This window comes from Alternaria conjuncta, assembly GCF_024043145.1.
Source record: "Alternaria conjuncta strain BMP 0040 chromosome Unknown scaffold_2, whole genome shotgun sequence".
Lineage (NCBI taxonomy): Eukaryota > Fungi > Ascomycota > Dothideomycetes > Pleosporales > Pleosporaceae > Alternaria > Alternaria conjuncta.
Genome location: NW_026250091.1, coordinates 947132 through 967844, shown reverse-complemented (window position 1 = coordinate 967844; position 20713 = coordinate 947132). Strand labels below are relative to the sequence as shown.

At 54.8% G+C, this 20713-nt stretch overlaps 7 protein-coding genes across 7 annotated transcripts; 5 read left to right on the top strand and 2 right to left on the bottom strand.

The window, feature by feature from the left end:
• Window positions 1-596: 596 nt before the first annotated feature.
• Window positions 597-1785, top strand: J4E85_001433 (uncharacterized protein; the record flags this gene model as incomplete). The annotated part of the gene is made up of 2 exons (XM_051465719.1): window positions 597-1142; window positions 1198-1785. The coding sequence occupies 2 exons, from the start codon at window positions 597-599 to the stop codon at window positions 1783-1785; spliced, it is 1134 nt and encodes a 377-aa protein (XP_051330276.1).
• A 1448-nt stretch (window positions 1786-3233) lies between these two features.
• Window positions 3234-5476, top strand: J4E85_001432 (uncharacterized protein; the record flags this gene model as incomplete). The annotated part of the gene is made up of 4 exons (XM_051465718.1): window positions 3234-3471; window positions 3698-4479; window positions 4616-5264; window positions 5325-5476. The coding sequence occupies 4 exons, from the start codon at window positions 3234-3236 to the stop codon at window positions 5474-5476; spliced, it is 1821 nt and encodes a 606-aa protein (XP_051330275.1).
• A 252-nt stretch (window positions 5477-5728) lies between these two features.
• J4E85_001431 (uncharacterized protein) lies at window positions 5729-6969 on the bottom strand (the record flags this gene model as incomplete). The annotated part of the gene is made up of 2 exons (XM_051465717.1): window positions 5729-6453; window positions 6501-6969. 2 exons carry the CDS (start codon window positions 6967-6969, stop codon window positions 5729-5731), a joined length of 1194 nt encoding a protein of 397 aa, XP_051330274.1.
• A 1005-nt stretch (window positions 6970-7974) lies between these two features.
• On the bottom strand, window positions 7975-8764 carry J4E85_001430 (uncharacterized protein; the record flags this gene model as incomplete). The annotated part of the gene is made up of 2 exons (XM_051465716.1): window positions 7975-8364; window positions 8420-8764. The coding sequence occupies 2 exons, from the start codon at window positions 8762-8764 to the stop codon at window positions 7975-7977; spliced, it is 735 nt and encodes a 244-aa protein (XP_051330273.1).
• Window positions 8765-11914: 3150 nt separating this feature from the next.
• Window positions 11915-14644, top strand: J4E85_001429 (uncharacterized protein; the record flags this gene model as incomplete). The annotated part of the gene is made up of 3 exons (XM_051465715.1): window positions 11915-12020; window positions 12089-12466; window positions 12519-14644. The coding sequence occupies 3 exons, from the start codon at window positions 11915-11917 to the stop codon at window positions 14642-14644; spliced, it is 2610 nt and encodes an 869-aa protein (XP_051330272.1).
• Window positions 14645-15442: 798 nt separating this feature from the next.
• Window positions 15443-17609, top strand: J4E85_001428 (uncharacterized protein; the record flags this gene model as incomplete). Its single annotated transcript, XM_051465714.1, has 2 exons — window positions 15443-16926; window positions 16976-17609. The coding sequence occupies 2 exons, from the start codon at window positions 15443-15445 to the stop codon at window positions 17607-17609; spliced, it is 2118 nt and encodes a 705-aa protein (XP_051330271.1).
• A 511-nt stretch (window positions 17610-18120) lies between these two features.
• Window positions 18121-20636, top strand: MEF1 (Elongation factor G, mitochondrial; the record flags this gene model as incomplete). The annotated part of the gene is made up of 3 exons (XM_051465713.1): window positions 18121-18329; window positions 18395-19682; window positions 19731-20636. 3 exons carry the CDS (start codon window positions 18121-18123, stop codon window positions 20634-20636), a joined length of 2403 nt encoding a protein of 800 aa, XP_051330270.1.
• Window positions 20637-20713: the final 77 nt, after the last annotated feature.

Here is a 20713-nt window from a genome sequence, read left to right as displayed (position 1 = left end):
TATTGCATTGTACAAACCAGTGCATATCCAGCCTATCATAGTCATTCCGCTCACAGACCGTGATTCGGTCGAAAGCTTCTATTACCCGAATCGCGTGCCAGTCATCAGCCGAAGAAACGAGTTTTGCTTGCACGGGGCCGTCGTGGCTTGTTAGCTGCTAGCAGGCCAGGCATGGGCGCCGGTGGCTTGAAGGATTCGCTGCTTGCATGGCAATCATCATAAGGGCCGGCCGCTCCTCATGCTTGGACACGTTCTGGCTGCTAAATAAATCGACGAAAGGCTGTTCGTGCCGTTCTTCTGGCTGCGATCGACATTGATAAGCAAGTCCCCCCAGCTGGCCGTCACTCTTTGCCTTTTCCTAGTCACCACCGTTACCCTACCCCTGACGGCCCGCAAAAAGCCCTCGGACACTTGCTGAACCACTGCAAGGTACCCGAATCTGAGGTTGGACGAAGTACCTAGGCAGTCATTGACAGTGGCGGCAAACCTCCTTGTCACAGCAACGGTACCTACGTACGGCCATGGGTATCCGGATTCCGAGGAAATTCTGCGGTTAATAATAGCATCCTCGACTGCTATAGTACCGTTTATTGGAGATGAGTCCTCAATGTTTCGAATGCGAGTCGGTAGCGATCCTGTCGCACCATGCTCCCCTGCCAACGCGGAGGAGGCAACACGAAAACCGCTGCCGCGGTGTCCCCTTATATCTTCGAGTGTCACCACGCATCGGCCGACAGTTTCGCGCGCTGCTTCTGCTGCTCGTCATATCTCTATCCTGCAGTTCCCAGGCTGCCCCCGTATCCGCAACGGAAGCCTATGGTGATCGACCGGCCCTGCTCGTCGAAGACGACCTTGCCTGGACAGGATCGGCGTTATACCTGGATCTCAGCCCACCACCCACCGCGTCGCGATTGATGCCTCCTCTAAAACGCGACGACGATGTTACCCGCACACCCTCTGCAACTCTTTCGGAACGCGCCATTACAACAGACTCTGATGGCTCTGGCACCGGATTCAAAGTCCCCACGGCATTCGATACTGGCCTATCAAATAATTTCACAAACTCATGCGCAAACTTCCTTAATCGCCTACGTCAGAGTCAGGTATTCAACGACTGCCACCCATTCTCCTTGCTATTGCAGGTATGGTACTTCAATAATACGAGAGAGAAGAGTGTGGCTAATCAGTACCATGCAGACGTCAAGCGGTTTCTTCGACGCCTCCAAATCTACACTACGCATCACACAGACTCTCGATGCAACCTGTGGAGTAAACGCAGCACAATGCAAACCTACCCTGGATAATTTCGCAGTGGAGCTGCTATCGGAAATGGCATGCAAAGCCGATTACGACACCGACAATCCCCTGGTGCTACAGGCTTACAATGGCCTCGTTGCATACCAACCGTCTTACCAAGCAAGCTGTTTGCATGATGACGAGGGAAATTATTGCTTTGCGAACGCCGTCAGCAACATGTCATCACCGGGAGATGCCTACCCATACTACCTACCCATTGGCCAAGAACTTCCCGGCGGATCAAGGCCAACCTGCAACTCGTGTTTGCAACAAGCAATGGGTGTATTTGCCACTTACAGCAACAACGCCACACAACCTCTTTCAAAAACCTATACCTCGGCCGCTCAGCAAATATCAATAGCATGCGGCTCGACGTTTGTCAACGTCACGGCCGCCCCACTCAAAGGGGCTGCATCGACGACGACCAGCACCACAATCACACCCACGATAAGCTTGATCTTAATGTTTTTACTTTACTTCTTCCAGTGATGGAGCGATACCCTATAAATTCTATACTTGTAAATACTTTACCTTAGTTATTATTGATATCAGGATCGACTGGTCATTAGCGACGGCGCTTGGGAGGATTCTTTTTTGGCCGTCTTGGATTGTTGCAAACCTGGCGGGATAGTCATGGGGTCCTCTGGCCCATAACGTTGGCTTTTGCCGCGATCCGGCCTGTCGAGGCACGACGAGACACTTGGACGTGTACACAGTTCGCCATGAGTGAGGCGTCTTTTCTGTACACCAATAACATTGCACAGACTGTGATCGAATGATCAAAAGTCAGCTACGCACAAAGCAGTTTTTTGAACTCGTTTCACGAATACCAGTATCGAGGGCTTGATTAGTGATTGGCTGTGAGTCTGTCGGTGTAATATGAAGGGCCATGGCGCAACCCATGAGCCTGGGATTCTTGGTCACCGATGCCACATACCCAGGTAATCTATCCGTCACGATCGCGCCTTTGGGTCCGCTCCCGCTGACGATTTGCCTATACCCTGTCCCCGTTGTTGTCATTTCGTTTCGGCCGACGCACTTGTTTCCGAAGAGAAGGAAATTACAGCATAGCGCGCGATGGATATGGTGACTCCATGTAAGGCGGACAAGGACAATATGTGGATCTGCGAACGTCACACGTCAGCGCATGTCCGGCTGTGGGTCTGATCACCTGCTCGGCATGTCTTCTCGATCTCCTCCGAACAAGCCTGAAACGTGGCGGACCCTCGTCACGTGGTGATCAGCCTTGCGGGGTGCCGTGATTTGACAGAAAGCGGTCGCCTGGGACGTTACACATCAACGTTGTGCTTCAGCTTCCCGTTGTCGGACCTTTTGTACAACGTCGATAACATGCACTTGATTTGCGCTATGGACTTGATTGCGTCCATGTCAAGACCGGCTGTGGTAAGGAATTGCCAGGTCGGCCGGCATGCCCCGTGGACCAATTCAGCAGAACAACGTTGGTTTCCCGCGCCGCGGTGGAGCTGTAGACTGTCCTGTCATCTCCAACGCCCTCCATCCTTGCATGGATGATCCGCGCAGCCCTTGGTCGTCAGCTGTGCCAGGCCAGCCTCTTCCTGGCTCTTATGTCAAACACTTCATGCGTTTGAAAGGCCCGACCAGTCTTCTGCCAGCCGTGTCCCATGCACTTTCTTGTACCTGAGACGTCCAGCTTCGCCGCGAGGGTTTGCTATGCGTGTCCCTTCCACTCCTCTCATTCCCTCATGACTTGTACTAATTGACAAAGTCGATATTAATCGGGCAGGCCTGTCTCTTCATCTTGCTTCACGGCATAGTCACTCTCTTTGTTGCCACCACGCTCCTTAGACACATTCATTATCGACGTCTCCTCGAATACTTTTCATACATCCGACACCGTTCCTTGACCGCTACCTCCACTTGAACTAATACACGACATTCCATATCTCGACCCTACGATGGCCGACGTCATGGCTCAACAAAGCATGTTATCTGCGCCTGCATCCAGACAAGACATCGTCAGCGCACTACTTAACGACTATGGCAACTCTTTTGGCCGAGGCGACGCATCTCCTTCAACGTGGTCGCCCGTACCTGCGGACAAAAAGCTTCCTGCGCCGCCGTCACGATCAGATAGCGTCGCACGTGAACCGCTTCCAGCTGCGATGAGAATGGAAGCAAAGTTTCAGTTGAGAGGTAAGCAGAGATCACACAAATTCTATTATAATGGATTGCATCCGTGTTTGGTTATTCATCAAGAGCTCGCTGGTACAGACTGTGTGTCATATTGCAACCTCGATTCCGCATGCCAATGTGCTGTATGCGTGGTGATACATCATCGTTGCTTTGTCGTCGCTCAGAGAGCCGCATGGACAAAGCCATGATATCATATACCTGGGCGAATGGTGCTAACAGAGAACAGATGACCAAGACGCACCTGTTCTCCCAAGGAGTCCGGTGCCAGGCTCCCCACCTCGACCAAGGAGGAGGATCGAGTCACGTAGCCTATCTCGCGAATCTAAGCCAGCATCTCTCAAGCTTACCATCAGCAACGGTTCAACAGCGACTGTGCCCCCTACCCCAGCATTCCCAGCACGATCAGAGTCTCTCCCTTCTTCAGCAATAGAGGAGAAAGATCTTCCACCTCCACCACCTGCAAAGTCCGAGAGGCGGAAGTCGGTTAAGCAGTCTGATGCGGGAAGCCAATCGTCAAGGCCAGCGACGGATCTCGCGAGAAACGATTCGCTTCTTTCCCAAGGCGAAAGCAGAGACTCTACGGAGACGTCTACTACAACCACATCATCGGTTATTGGGCGCAAAGCAGTACCAGACCAAGGTCTCAAAAAGTTCAAAAGTCTGGCAGAACTGAATAATGGACCGCGAGGAAGGAAGGGCGCTCCAATGCCCCCCACATCAGCGCCCAGAACCTTGAGCGTCGATAGCCAGCGATCAGATGCTGTCTCAAGGAAAGGCAGTGTCGACAGTCAAGCAAACATGCCCGAGGCTGCCGCACCTCAGCCCGCCGAAAAGCTACGAAAGACGGAAGCAGAGCTCCCACCGACACCGGAGGAAGAACAAGACACCAGGGTCCCTGCACCACCTAAGAAAGTCTTCACGGGTCTTCCCTCAAACCCTCGTATCAAAGCCCCGGCATCGCCCCTTCACTTCCGCGGCAAAAGCAGCACAGGCTTCAATGTCTTGAAGGTATATATTTGCCTCCCCTTTCCCTCTCCAGTACTTGTACGATAGTTGTCGTACTGCGTTGCAATGTTCGCAAACTCAAGGGTACCTGGATCCTGTTCCAAAAGAAGAATACTGTTTGCTGACTGAGATCTCGTAGGCAATGAGGCCGGCTCCTCCAATCCCCACGATGGAATTGCACACCATTACGCCTGAGATGACACCTTCCCCGACGTTGAAGCCAGTCCTAGCAAAGAAGGATGCTGAGATCTCTCCGGTTTCCCCACTGCCACCACCAAAAGATGAGAGGCGGCCTTTTAGCTTCGAACCTGCTGTTGCCACCACTGAGACCCAGCAAAAGTCAACAGAGCAGGAAGAATACCTCGCAATGTCGGAATTACCACTTCAAAGCACCACTCCACCAGCTGAGACCCGACTACCCATGCGCACCACATCACTAGACCCACCCGAACCATCCCCGGGCTTCCAACGACCCACAAGTGCCCCATCATCCCGCCCAACATCATCCGACCTCCAAGATTACAACCTCTCCCCCTTCCCAGGACCTTCCGTTCCAACATCACCCGTTGACGGCTTGCGCACAGAGCCCACAACGCCACCCACACCGCCTCCCTTCGAGCCCCTAACCCGCCGACCAATCCCTTTGCCCGTGTCTTACATTCCACGTATCACGCCCGCACAACTCTCCTGCTACACAAGACATTGCCACAACATCTGGTCTAACAATATATTCCAGCCCATGGGCTGCATGGTGTGCCACGAGAACGACAAAGATAGGAAGTGGGCGTGTACGTGGTGTCAGTTGCGGATTTGCCGTAGCTGTAGTGAGGATCTGAGGGCGATTCCAGGCAGAGACTTGGGAACGCTGATACAGAAGAGAGAGAAGGGGGAGGTCATGGCGCCGGGAATGAAGCTCAAGGAAGACAGGTTTACGATGGTTGTTGAGGACATTGATGGGGAGGAAAGGGGAGAGGGAATGGATAGTGAAGGTGTTGCGTAAGGTTTCTTTGGGTTTGGGTTGGGTGTCCGGTTGTCTTCTTCCCACGCGCAGTACAGGCGCGCATCGGATGGATGAATTGCTTCATCACATGATATCACATTTACGCAACGTTGGAGTTGGATGGGAAGTTATACCTAGAATGCTGCGCATCGTTTAGCTAGCTTGGCGGCCTTCACGGCAAACTTGATTACCGTATTGACTCAATGGTATCTTGCCGAGCCAGTGTTGACTTCGTCATCTTTCGTACATGTTCTACTTCGTCTCCTTCATCTCCTGCAGTATCCTCACAACCTGGGGTAGAACCTTCTCCGCATTCTCACTTAAGCGCGCAGCTTCCCGGCCAGTATTGGTGTCCGCGACGTTTCCAAAGAAGGTTTCCTCGCCCCGGACACCACCCATGTTGAGTATCCCAATCGGCATCTGCATGTCCTTTGCTTTCTTCACTAGCCGCCAGGCAGAGTACGTCGCAAGACTACTTCCAATGACGAGTATCCTGCCTGCTGCATCGACTGCCTCTTCCGCAGCGACTTTTGTGGCAGCGGGTATAGACTCGCCGAACATGATGACAGCAGGCTTCAGCACTCCGCCTTCGCTCGCCGGGTCCCAGGCGCCATCCTTGTCGACTTGTACGTGGACCTTGCCTCCGTCTGCGCGCTTTGGCGGCTTCTCCAAGCACGTCGGACACGGAGGGTATCGGAATGTGGTGTACGGGGCGTTGGGCACGTCGACGTCACCATCTGGGTTCGACTTGAGCCCTTTCTTGCGGCGCTCGTCGGGGTTCTCGGTGTCTAGGGCGCCCGATTCGATCATCTCGGCGAGGAAAGCGGCCCAGGAGGGGTTCAGGGTGGTGAGTTGGCTCTGGAAAGCCCGGCGCGAATATTCGTTGCGACAGGTGAGGCAGACGAGGTTGCGCAGGTAGCCGTGTAGCTCGATGGTGGAGAGGTCGGGGTGCGCCGTTGGGTGGAACGAGTCTACGTCTGCTCAACTCGTTAGCATGCTGTGACGTTTGCCAGGGAGAACCTACTCTGCGTGATGATACTTCCAGCAACACCCATACGCCCCAACTCGCCACAAGCCTCGTGGGCCTTGTTTGGCTTGGCCTTCTCTAGGTTCGTCCAGCCGAGGAAACTCCTCGCCCAATACCTCTTCCTCGCTTCGTGGCTGTCACAGAACTCGTGAAAGTAGACGGGCCGGTACGTCTTGTTCAGTGTGTAGGTGCCATTTGTGCCTCTGTAATCGGCCAAGCCAGACGCTACCGAGATACCTGCCCCCGTAAGCAGCAGCGTCTTGCCCGCATGCTCGCCCCGACCAAGCCGAGTCGAGAAGCTCGATTGCGCCGCCCTCGAAGGCGCACCGGACGTGGACAGGGACGGCGACAAGAAGTCGACCAAAGCCGCGATGGCACCGCTCGCCGTCGTCGCGCTCGCGGGAATCAGCTTAGGTGCCGGGAGGGGATCGGTATAGGGAACGCGAAGCAGAGGGGCTCGGGGCATCGCGCAATCGCACACGCTCAAACATTGTAATTTCTCGCGTCCACCTTCGCAGAAGCCAAAGGGCGGATTGGGGGCCAGCAAGCGCGCGTGCGGCCAAAACGGTGGTTATGTCATGATACGTTTTTAGCGCGGCACCATCGAGGTCCGGGGCCCGAGATGGATTGCTAGCCCGCGCGTGCGCACGAGTTTGTCGCGTGGTAAGCCGACGGATAGCTATCGTGCCGCTGCAGGAATACGTATATTTGGGGGCTGCAAGGTGCTGCGAGTTTGTATTGGGAGTTTGCGGGGTGGGGTAGAATATAGGTGCAGTGTGAGGCTGAGTGCATGTGGGGGGCTGTGCTGTAGCTGTCACAACAACGGCTCAAACTTGAGAATGAAGCGCTCGATGAGGGCTACTGTCATGACTCGTGGGCGATCACAAAATCGATGCAGCCGAGTCTCTGTGATTGCTGGTAGGCTGAGATATGTTCAGTAACGGATCGGACTTGCTCCGGATGTGTGACAGTATGACAGCCATTGCGAACCATGGCCGCGACGTGGAATAAAGGGATGAAAAATGTAACATTGACAAGAAATATATGGCTACATCATCGATAAGGGCCCTCTCCATGCCCAAGTGTTACCATGAAAAGCATGTACTGGAAACTTCGAAAATGAAAAACGCCAATTAAGCCTTCCTCGCATACCCGGTCCAGATGGGAATGAATGTCCGGCTCCTCCTTCCTGATTACAGTCCTCCGTGCGAATGTCGTAGGTTCAAGGGGTATAAGGTGACTGCCAGTACGACTGGCTATAATCCATCATCGAGGTGATCCGTGCCTGAGAAAGCCACCAGAGAGGTTGCCCGTGGTATCGACTGTCTTCAATGGGGGGGTATTGGGACAAAAAGAGACTGCTTGCCGCTTTTAAGGTAAGCTGAGAGTTCGTAGCGATCGTGACAACGAGATGTAAAACAGATATGAGACATTGAGAAAGAGTCAGCCGGCTGGCAATGACACTGCGAGATTATTGCTGATGCGGGAGGTGATGCGAAGCGTATTGCATGGGCTGCTGCATAGTCTGCTGCATCGGTGGTTGCATTTGCTGTTGCATTTGTTGTTGCATCGGCTGTTGCATGTGATGTGGGTGTTGTGGCATTGGCTGCAGCATAGACTGGATGCTCGGTACCCGTTGCTGATGTTGGTGTTGATGTAACGGGTAGCTTGGGTATGCGGAGTAATGATTTTCGGGAATCGTAGACATGCTATGCATTTCCACATGGGGATCCTCTTGTTCTTCTTCCAGGTCAGAAATGCCTACGCCACTATCTTCATGGTCGTGGTAGGTACCATTCTCGAGCTTCTTTTGTGCCGACCTAAAGGCCTGAGTGAGGTTCTTGAGACCCTTCTCCATGCACTGAGTAGAGTCAACACCAGGTGCTCCAAAGAGTACGAAATCACGCATGACATACCTTTGTCTCTACCAATTGCCATTTCTCTCCAACTCGGGCAGCCAACATGCTCCACATGTCCCTTCGAACTTCCATATAGGCTTGCGCTAGTACGTCCAGCTTCACGCCGTCCCACTGCTCCGCATTTTGCCTCTCCATCAACCGTTCGTGCCGTTTGCGACAGGCATTTGGCGTCTTGGAAGGGAAGTGCTTCGGTCCAATCTGGTTCCAGTTGAGGCCTTGAGCCCTGGCCTGAATGAGCGTCTCATCATCTCTAGCGGACCAAGAGGAACTGCGAGTTCCGCCTGCGGCCGATGCGGTCGACACGGAAAGGCGGTGCGCCGGGCCCTTTTCAATCTTAGGCATGTTGACCAGTTGAATGAAAAGACTAGTAGGACAAGAAAGTGATGACGAGAATGGAGATAGGAAAGACGCGGCGAGGAGGAAGATGAGAGCAATGGAAGCGACCGAGTAGCGTATTATGATTAGGGGAGTGTTGGCGTAGGCGAACGAGAGTGACGGATGAGGAACGACAGGTAGGAGATATCCTTGCGAGTAGAAATGAAACAACTGCTGTTCGTACCTTTGGGTCTGTATTGTCTGAGGCTCTATCAAGGGGGCATGGCCAACATCTTTATACAGTGAGCCGCATACAGAGCCTCCATCCACGACAAAGACCAGTAGGCCACTCGGAGAATTGTTTTGAAACCAGGACATGTTTCTGTAATCGCCGGATCGATCTTCATCTACCGAGAACGGCATGTGCGACTAGGCGAAGAGGAGGCTGTTCACTGGGTCGTGGCTCCAAGCGCCATGAAAAGGGACCAGGGCAGGCCCAAATTGGGCCTGTGAATGGCCGAAGCACAAACCGTGAGCGGTTCGTCCCTCGAACAAGGAAGGGGGACTATAGCGGAAGCGCCTGTTTGAGAATATCCCACTGTGTTCCCTGATGCGGCTGTGTCTAAGAATATCCCCGCTGGCGAGTGGTGGAGGGGCAGCGATGGAGGGGAAAGGGCGGCTAATCTGATTCGGCGAGCGCATAAGTAGGGCCCAAATAAAGACCTTGGCAAGCGACACAAGGGCAAGGGGTGCCTCATCTGGTCGAACACCTGTAGGATGTCGTAGTCATCAATAATCAGTAGGGCTGAGCTCGGGGACCTGCAGATAGATGCATGTGCAGAAACGTGGAGTGGAAGGTCAGCAACCCGTTCCAAAGACGTTTTCGAAACGGCGCACTGAGCTCAGGGAGTTCAAGGGAACCTTGGAGGGCTTGAGAATAGCCGACCTCAAGACGCAAAAAGAATATGCGGCCGCCCGATAGCCCGCGAGGCGCTCACGACAGGCGCGGCCACTGGATGGGCGAGTGTGGGTTGTGGGTCTCAGCAAACACGAATTCACATCACAGCGGGACCGCGGGAAGAACCGAAAGCACGTTCTGTCCAAGGCTCCCATGAGAAGCGCCCGCGAACTGCTGCCGGCCGTTGCTGTGCCTCTGACGAACTGGAGCTTTGGAGATCAATGCCTGACGTGCTGTAGCAGTGTTTCGCAAGTGCGGTACCGCGTCGCTTGCAGCTGCATCGGATTCGACGGCACCTGCAACGCAGACCTGTGTGGGTGCAGCAATGCCGCGCTTTACTATGTAGGTATTCTAAGTAAGGGCATAGCCAAGCCGTAGATGACTAGAAAATGCGTTTCGGTAGTGCATCATACAAAGAATTTCTCGGTTCGACAAGCGGTCATGTCGTACCAGAGAAGCGTTCGTCTGACGCTGCAGCGTGCCCAGGTGGCCTTTCACACAGCCCCAACCTCGGCATCCGAACTCACCAGAATCGATAAACAGCATGCACCAAGCCTCCTCACCCCAACATCGTCACTCATTGCAATTCATTCACCATTAAACCGCGGAAAGAGCACTCCGCACAGTGTGCCCGGAGAATAGCAATAAACATTCTGGATCGAAGTTGGGTATGGTCCATTAAGAATAGCAACTGCTCAGTACCCCAACGAATGTGTTTCGGTACCCACCCAGCTGGTCACTCTGTTGAACCAACTGTCGTGTGCCCCGATGGTCCCGAGGTCCTCTCCGAGTATACTGTATGCTTTACAACCATCGTAGCAGGCGCGTTCGCTTGGTCCCCAACTCGCTGAACATGTCGGATCAACTTCGGGCTTGCATAGCTACCAGACCCAAGTCATTCGCGGAACTTGGAGTTCCGCTATGGCCTTTTGCTTTCGTTGCACGAACATTCGAAAACGTCCAGCCTGTGAGCCTCAATGCCACAGGCGGTTGGGCGACTTCTCATGACTTGAGTACCTCTGGCGTCTGATGATTTGATAATCACGTCGTAGGTGCTCATTTTTGTGAAGCGAAACATTGGGTTTGTGTTTACCGCTCAGCATTTCAAAGGGGCAAGGTTACTCTTCCACGGCACCGCTTCAGTTGTCTCCCTACTCGGCAAGATTTGCCCCGGGGCCTTGATCGATGACTCGGATTCGAGTCGAGCCAGCAGCCCGGTTGGTGTATGCTAAGATCGCATCCAATACTCCATCTCGGTACCTGCTACTTTGCATAATGCCGGTGTGATTTGAACATGAGATCATAGGTCCACACGCGCGGTGGTTGGCGGAGAACAAGCTCGATGGGTGTGCCGGAAGCAGAAAGGGGATACGCCAGTGCAGCCGAGGTCGCCTTGCCCCTGTCCATCATCACGATCCTCCTTGTCGTCTTCATCTCCACCCCGCAACCCCTTCATCCACTGTCCGAGCCAACGGGTATCTTGACATGTGATGGGACCGTTGATGTGGCTGAAGACGAATACATTCAGCTACGATCATGGCTTCGACGCAACGTGCCGCATGACTGCTATGGCTGCACGTGGCGCATTGGACAAAGCCTTCGCAATCTACACTCGATCAGATCGGATCGTGGTGCACCTATACAGGCAGCTTGTAGGAGACCGCCAGCTTGGCAATACAACGACTTTGTACCCCAGTCTTGAACTTAGCACTCTACACGAGATACGAAGATCGATTCAAGACCAATCACTTTGAATATACATTAGGCATGTACTTTTCTTCGTGAGCGAGGACGTTTCTCTTTGTACTTTCTCTGTTAAGAAGAGTTGGGTTGTCTCAGGCGTATGGCGCTGCCCCTAGCGGTTGTGTAACAGCTGCAGTCCCTTCCGAGATTGTCATGCGCCTTTTGAGCATCCGATCATTAGCCGGCCTAAATCCTTGACCCCAGCATTGAGCCTTGACGCACGACAATACTACTCGGTCTTATGCCTGTTTCCGTCATGCGCGTTACCCACCGTGTCTATCACTATACAACACCATGGCTAGTGCACGCTTAGTTTTGGTAGAAATGCGATATCCATACCGGCTTGGTGTTGCGGGGTTGGATTTGGCTCAAGCAGGGGCTCTTTATACAAAGGACCGTGATCTCCTTCCCATGCCTAGTTGTAGGCTACCGTCCTCCTTGACGCTCACTCGCTGATCTACAGTCATTCCTTCATCATGATTCCCTCTCTTGTCCTATGTTTCTCTACACTCGCCGCTGGTGCTGCTCTTCAGCGACGTGATCCTGTTCCAGCTGGATATGTTGCGGCACCATATTACCCAGGTAAGTTATCGGAGATAACATCGACCGACTAGTTTTGTACCGAGCATAGCGATACTGATTCTACATAGCTCCCCATGGAGGATGGGCATCGGACTGGACTGAGAGCTACCGAAAGGCATCTCTTCTTGTTTCGAACATGACACTTGCCGAAAAGACCAACCTCACAGCCGGTAGTGGAATCTTCATGGGAAGATGCGTCGGAAACACAGGCAGCGCAGAAAGAGTAGGCATCCCTCAGCTCTGCTTGCAGGACGGACCTCTAGGTGTCAGAAACACGGATCACAACACTGCCTTCCCTGCCGGCATCACGGTGGGAGCCACATGGGACAAGGATCTTCTCTATCGTCGTGGTGTTGCGATCGGCGAAGAGTTCCGTGGCAAGGGAGTAAACGTTCATCTCGGACCGTCGGTCGGTCCGCTAGGACGTAAACCGCGTGGCGGTAGAAGTAAGTGCATCAACAGAAGCCAGCCTTGATGTTTGAGCTAACAGAGACAAAGACTGGGAAGGATTCGGCTCAGATCCTGTTCTCCAGGCTTTTGGTGGAGCTCTTTCCATCGAAGGCATCCAGAGCACGGGCGTCATAGCCACAATCAAGCATCTGATCGCAAACGAGCAGGAAGAGTACCGCATGTACAACCTGGTCAAGCCTGGCATTTCATCGAATTTGGACGATCGCACGCTTCATGAGCTCTATCTTTGGCCATTTGCTGAGGGTGTACGTTCCGGCGTTGGTGCCGTCATGATTGCTTACAACGCTGTCAACGGAAGTGCATGCTCGCAGAACAGTTACTTGATCAACGGTATATTGAAGGAGGAGCTCGGGTTCCAGGGCTTCGTCATGTCTGACTGGCTTGCTCAGATCTCCGGTGTCGCTTCGGCGCTCGCAGGACTTGACATGTCCATGCCTGGAGACATCCACACCATTCCACTCTTTGGCAACTCTTACTGGATGTACGAGCAGTCGCGTGCCATTCTCAACGGATCTCTCCCAGTGGACCGCTTGAACGATGCTGTCACACGCATTCTTGCCACCTACTTCAAGATGGGCCAGGACCAGGACTACCCGCGACCCAATTTCGATGCCAACACTCAGAACGCCGAGGGTCCTCTTTATCCAGGCGCTCTTATCTCGCCTCAAGGTATCGTGAATGAGTTTGTGGATGTTCAGGGCAACCATGCAGAGGTCGCTCGTGAAGTGGCCCGCGATGCTATCACACTCTTGAAGAATCAGGACGGCTTGCTACCTCTGTCTTCCAACGGTACCCTGAAGATCTTTGGCACAGACGCGGAGAAGAACCCCGACGGGATAAACTCGTGCGCGGACCAAGGATGCAACAAAGGCACACTAGGAATGGGATGGGGATCTGGCTCAGCGAGATACCCCTACATGAACAGCCCGATCGACGGCTTCAAGACCCGTGGCGCCAACTATCAGTTCTTCAATACGGATTCCTTCCCAGGAAACTCGAACCCATCGCCGAGCGACACTGCCGTCGTCTTTGTGACTGCAGACTCTGGCGAAAACTATATCACTGTTGAGAACAACCCAGGAGATCGGACTTCTTCGAACCTTAACCTATGGCACAATGGCGATAAGCTTATCAGGGACGTAGCAGCCAAGTACTCCAACGTTGTGGTTGTGGTACATACCGTCGGTCCCATTCTCATGGATCAATGGCACGATCTACCTTCGGTCAAAGCCGTCCTCTTCGCCCATCTGCCTGGCCAAGAAGCAGGAGACTCACTGATGCAGGTTCTCTACGGCGATGTGTCTCCATCAGGCCATCTGCCGTACACTCTCCCCAACTCCGAAGATGATTACCCCCAGTCTTTGAGCCTTGTCGGATATCAGATTGGGCAACCACAGGATACCTTTACCGAGGGTCTCTACATCGACTACCGTCACTTCCACAAGGCCAATATCACACCTCGGTACGCCTTCGGTCACGGACTCAGCTACACGTCGTTCTCATTCGCCAACGCGACCATTACTCCAGTAACTCGGCTTACAGCCGCGCCGCCAGCTCGTCCCGCGAAGGGCGAGACACCCACCTACTCAACCGCCATGCCTCCGGCTTCCGAGGCGTACTGGCCAGAGAACTTCAACCGCATCTGGCGCTACCTCTACTCGTGGCTCGACAAGAACGATGCCGATGCCGCAGCCAAGATTGGCAACTCGACTTCGACATACCCATACCCCACGGGTTACTCAAACGAGCAGAAACCTGGTCTACCAGCTGGTGGCGCACAAGGAGGAAACCCCGCTCTATTCGACACGGCATACGACATCACCGTCATCGTCACCAACACGGGAAGCCGCGCGGGCAAGGCCGTCGCACAACTGTACATCCAGTTCCCCAACGAGAGCACAGTCGACACACCCGTCATTCAGCTTCGTGACTTTGAAAAGACGAGGGAACTGGAGGCCGGGGCTAGCCAGACGCTTAGTCTGAGGGTCACAAGAAAGGATCTTAGTGTGTGGGATGTAGTGTCGCAGAACTGGGTGATTCCTGCTGTTGGCGGTGATTATGGAGTCTGGATTGGTGCTGCGTCGGATGATTTGCATCTGAGGTGTGGGACGGCGAGTGGAAGCTGTGAGGGTGATTTGGACAGTCCTGTGTAAACTGCGTTTAATGTTCTGAATTCGATACCCATTCGATCCTGCTTTACCAACATGTCCGGCTGTTCAAGCGCTGCTCTATGCGTCACGTGTGTTTAGGTGCGGGCTCGACGAGGATTGAGAAGGAGGATCATCGCTGATTGGCCACAGCCAGGAAATTACGAGGGAATTGCGCCCGTATGCGACATGATTGGCGTGGCACTGACATTTCATCCGTGGCATTCGCGTGCAGCTGCCAATGGCATCGGAGCCTTTTTCTTTTTCTCTCGTGGTGCCGACGGAGATAGTCGTTGTCGGCTGCCAGACGATGCGGCATTTGCAATGAGCGGTGTGTGCAGTGAAGGGAGGACGGGCAGATGTGCAGCGAGAGGCTTCCAGGGGCTGAGGATTGAATGCGGAGTCGAAATGAAAGATTATACAATGCATGTGCAGTGCGCACTGTTGTGCTGTGCTGGGCGAGGGCGAGGCCAGACGTCACTGGAGCTATGATGCTTTGGGCAGTTGTCTTGGTTACTCGGGAGCACCAGCGACTCCTTCCTGCTCGACCGACGTCCCCAGGGGTTCTCCATTGTCACCGCCCTTGTTCCTGAACGCGAGTTGATTAGCATTGTCCATTGTTGTAAGTTGCAGCCTCCCTGTGCAACGCCCGAGAACCCTGTCGCGCCGCCGTCACTGCGTGTACATAAACAAATTGGCCGGGTTTCAGGCGCGGCCACGGCCATCTCCCACGTATCCTATAACCCTCTGCTCCCACGCCCGCCGCCCCAGCACCACTGACGCTCGCCTCGTCCCCCTGCAGCCATGTCCAACGGCGTGCGCAACCTCCGCGCCATGTTCGAGAACGGCAACGCCGCTGCCTCGCCTGAGCCCCGCGGCCGCTCCCCGACAGACACGGCAGCCGCGACCGACGGCGGCGAAGAGCGTCCCAAGTCCAAGGTGCGCGCCTCGTTTGTCTCGGTCGAGCCCACGCCCGCCCACGCCTCGACCGACCTCGGCCAGACCAAGGGCACGCCCTCCAACAGCGTCAACGCGACCCGCCGCGAGAGCTTCCGCGTGAGCCACGACAGGACCGACGAGCTGGCCGAGCTCAAGAAGGTCGTCAGCGAGGAGAAGGAGCAGCGCCGCCAGAGCATCGCCATCCCCGAGGCCGTGCCCGAGCAGGCCGTCGCGTCGCGCGAGTCCTCCATGCCCGCGCCGCCCATCCGCGACGACACACCCACCAACATGCCCAACCTGGGCTCCATCATGAAGGGCTCCGACTTCCCGGAGTCTGCCGCCGCCGACGTCGCTGTGCCGGCTCCGGAGCTGGAAGAAGTGCCAGTCGACGAGACACCAGCCGAGTCCACCGAGAGCGCTGTCGAGACCGCGCCAGTCCCCGCGCCAGAAGCAGCACCTGCCCAGCCTGCCGAGAACCCGGACAAGGCTACTACAGGCGCGCAGGAGGATGTCGCCCTGAGACCTGCCGCGCCCACCGAGGAGGCTGTCGTGGACGAAGACAAGCCTGCTCTGCCGGACGCTGCCGTCGATGACGACGCCGTTGTTGCTGAGGAGAACGCCATCGCAGAGGAGGCCGCTGTCGTCGAGGAAGCTGCCATTGCAGAGGAAGCCGAAGCTGTGCAAGCTGAAGCTGCTGCCACCGAGGAGCCCTCTGCCCCGGCCCCAGCCGCTGCTCAGCCCGCCGAGAATACAGACAAGGCAGTGACGGGTGCTCAAGAGGAGCTCGCTCTACGACCTGCTGCGCCTGCCGACGAAGCCGCTGTTCCCGATGCGACCGCTCCTGCGCCGGCTGAAGCAGTAATGGCCCCGAGCACCGAACCTGCTTCAGAAGCAGCCACACCTGTTGTAACCAAGGCCAAGGCCAATGGAACTCCTGGGCTCAAGAAGCCCGAGATCAGGAAGCCCGCTGCCATCTCGACTGCCAAACCTGCCAAGGCTCCCGCCGCCCCTGCCAAAAGCCCGCTACCTAAAGCAGCACCCAAGACCCCTACGAAACCCAAGACGGCCGCACCCACCATCAAGCCTAGTCCAGCTGCAAAGACCACAAAGCCCGCAGCCCCCAAGGAGCCTGTCAAGGCCCCCGTTGCCAAGGCCCCCGCAGCAAAGGTTCCAGCCGCAAAGGTTCCAACTGCTAAGACCAGCCGCACCTCTCTGCGACCTGCAACATCTGCGTCCTCAGCGACGGCACCCACTGCTGCCGCTGCCTCCAAGACCAAGCCTGCGGCCGCACCTGTGGAGAACAAGAAGCCTGCCATTCCCAAGCCCGCCACTTCCGCCCCCCGCAAAAGGTATGACAGAGCCACGTGGGACAATGCGCCAATGCTAACAACGCTACAGCACGTCCCCAACAGGCTTTAAGAAGCCAACCCCAAAGTCTCCTACTCGTCCAGTCGGTTTACCAACCCGTCTGACTGCGCCGACGGCTGCCTCGGCTGCCAAACATGGCGAGGAGCCCAAGGTCACACGCAAGCCCTCCACCAACACCCGTCCTACACCCAAGGCCCCGGCACCAAAGACTTCGCGCCCTTCCATCGCACCCCCTGCGCCCAAACGACCTGAATCGCGCACCTCAACCGCAAGTGCTGCTCCTAAAGGAGGCTTCCTCGAGCGCATGATGCGACCCACGGCCGCCAGCTCCAGCAAGACACACGATAAGCCCCATGAAAAGCCGTCATCACCACCGCGTAAGGCTCCTGCCGCTTCCAAGATCGGCACTCTACAAAAGGGGAAGAAGAAGGCGGAAGAGGTCGTGTCCAAGGCCAGAGCAGTGGTTACGAACGGAAATTCTGAGGAGCACAAGGATGGAGATGAGCCCGCAAAGGAATCTGAACATGGCGATCGGACAACCGAGGAGCCTATCGCCAATGAGCCAACACACGAATCGCACAAACCAGCCACTCCAGTTCAAGAGGTAGACTCGTCAGTTGCAGAACTCCAGACACCCAACTTCCCAGAGGAGACGGTCCGGTAGACGAGGGCCATTATGCCTCTGACCTAGGCGTATACATTTCTCAAATCGTATGTATTCCTGCAACACTTGGTCAAGTCTTAGGTTGCCGTACCATGCCATCTTGCACAACTATGGGCGATGTTATGTGCGCGGAGCTGTATGGCTCCCATCTTCTCTCACTTCTCAACAGCATTTTCTGGAGCGATTGTTTGGCGTAACTGATATTTGGGCGGATACCTAAGGACATGGAGCGGAGGTGGGTTTGGATAGGACTATTGCGTGCATAGTTGTTCTTTAGCGATAGGCTTCGCAGAATCTGGCAGACATCACTATTAGATTACAATCCCATTCTTCACTCCAAGATGGCTTTCTGTCTACTTGTCCACTCGTGCAATGCCTATGGTAGGGTGGGCGGGCACACGTCGACACGTGACTGGCACCTCCGCCGAAACTCCGATGGCCCAACTTTTTCCTGGCGGGCAATTCGACATTGCGAAGCGACAGCAGACCCCGCGTCGCCCCTTTGTTCAAGATGAGGGTTCAGTCTCTTTTCCGGGCGCAAGCACTTGCCACGAGCAGTCTTCGCTCTTCAGCACGCTCGGTTGCGACGCCTTCACGATGCGCTCTTTCGACCATTGCGGCAACGCGCACGCCCTATACCAACGGCACCAAGACAGACACATGGATAGGGGCCCACACCACGAAGCCACAACGAAGATGGCAGTCTGCGGCTGCGCAAGTGTATGTGCTGCCATGTTTGTTCTGTGACGGCCAGAGAGCAATGGAAGGCTGATTGAACGTCATAGGCTGGAGCAAGCAAAGGAAGACCCCTCTACCTTGACGCAAGAGAAAATCGTCGAGAACCTAGACCCTGTCGAATGGGAGCGACTATCGCGAGTGCGAAACATCGGCATCGCAGCACACATCGACTCCGGCAAGACCACCGCCACCGAACGCGTCCTCTTCTACACCGGCCGAATCAACGCCATACACGAGGTACGCGGCAAAGATGCTGTGGGTGCCAAGATGGACTCTATGGATCTCGAGCGTGAGAAGGGCATCACTATCCAGTCTGCTGCGACCTTCTGTGACTGGATCAAGAAGGACGATGAAGGAAAGGACCAGAAATACCACATCAACTTGATTGACACTCCAGGCCACATCGACTTTACAATCGAGGTAGAGAGAGCACTGCGAGTCCTTGATGGAGCCGTCATGATCCTGTGTGCTGTCAGCGGAGTGCAAAGTCAGACCATCACAGTCGACAGGCAGATGAGGCGGTACAACATTCCAAGGATTTCCTTTGTGAACAAGATGGATCGTATGGGAGCCAACCCGTGGAAGGCTGTCGAACAGATCAACCAGAAGCTTCGCATACCGGCTGCGGCTCTCCAAGTACCCATCGGCCGCGAGGATGGCTTTTTGGGTGTTGTGGATCTGGTCAGGATGAAGGCGATTTACAACGAAGGACCCAAGGGCGAGACCATTAGGGAGACCGACGAGATACCTGCGGATATTATTGAGCTCTGCAAGGAGAAGAGGCAGAAGCTCATCGAAACACTTGCAGATGTCGACGATGAGATCGCAGAGCTTTTCTTGGACGAGCAGGAACCGACAATTCACCAGATCAAGGCTGCGATTCGACGAGCCACCATCTCCCTCAAGTTCACCCCGGTTATGATGGGCTCCGCGCTTGCAGACAAATCCGTGCAACCAATGCTCGACGCTGTTTGCGACTACCTACCAAACCCCTCCGAAGTCGAGAACATGGCACTGGACAAGAAGCGAGCAGAGGCACCGGTCAAGCTGGTATCATACAACTCTTTGCCATTTGTCGGTCTGGCTTTCAAGCTAGAAGAAAGTAGTTTTGGACAATTGACATACATCCGTGTGTACCAGGGTACGCTCAGAAAGGGAATGAATGTATTCAACGCGAGGTCAGACAAGAAGGTCAGGATACCGAAGATTGTGCGCATGCACTCCAACGACATGGAGGAAATCCAGGAAATTGGTGCTGGAGAAATCTGTGCCGTGTTCGGTGTTGACTGCGCGTCTGGAGATACCTTCACTGACGGTAATCTTGGATACACCATGGTAAGACTTTAAGACTATTGTTATCATATCTTCAAGCTGACACGATAGACCTCCATGTTCGTACCCGAACCCGTCATCTCCCTATCAATCAAGCCCAAGCACACCAAAGATACACCCAACTTTAGCAAAGCCATGAGCCGCTTCACGCGCGAAGACCCTACATTCCGAGTCCATACCGACCCCGAATCGCAAGAGACCATCATCTCCGGTATGGGAGAACTACATCTGGACATCTATGTCGAGCGCATGCGCCGCGAATACCGCGTCGAGTGCGAAACCGGACAACCACAAGTCGCCTACCGCGAGACAATGACCAAGCGCGTCAACTTCGACCACACGCTCAAGAAGCAGAGTGGTGGGTCAGGAGATTACGCGCGAGTAGTCGGCTGGATGGAGCCAAGCGAAGCTGCTGGTGAGAACAAGTTCGAGCAACAGATTTCCGGAGGCACCATCTCCGAGAAGTTCCTCTTCGCCTGTGAAAAGGGCTTCATGGCCTCCACGGCCAAGGGCCCGCTTCTCGGCCATAAGGTTTTGGGTACTTCCATGATCATCAACGACGGAGCTACCCACGCTGTCGATTCCTCGGAAATGGCCTTCAAAATGGCCACCCAGCAAGCTTTCCGCAAAGCTTTCCAGGCCGGTGCGCCTCAGGTACTTGAGCCGCTTATGAAGACGACCATCACGGCGCCGAATGAGTTCCAGGGTTCTGTTGTTGGTCTTCTGAATAAGCGCAATGCTGTTATCAACGATACGGAGATTGGTCCGGAGGACTTTACTGTCTATGCGGATTGCAGTTTGAACAGCATGTTTGGCTTTAGCAGCCAGTTGCGTGCTAGTACGCAGGGTAAGGGGGAGTTTAGCATGGAGTTTAGCCATTACAGTCCCGCGCCGCCGCAGCTGCAGAAGGAGCTTGTGGCAAAGTACGAGAAGGAACAGCAGGCTAGGAATGCGTAAGATTAGCCTCCTAAGCTCAATCGGAGTTGAAACAGGATAGGGACCGTGGAAAAGCTCGGTGTTGGTACAACGAGCTC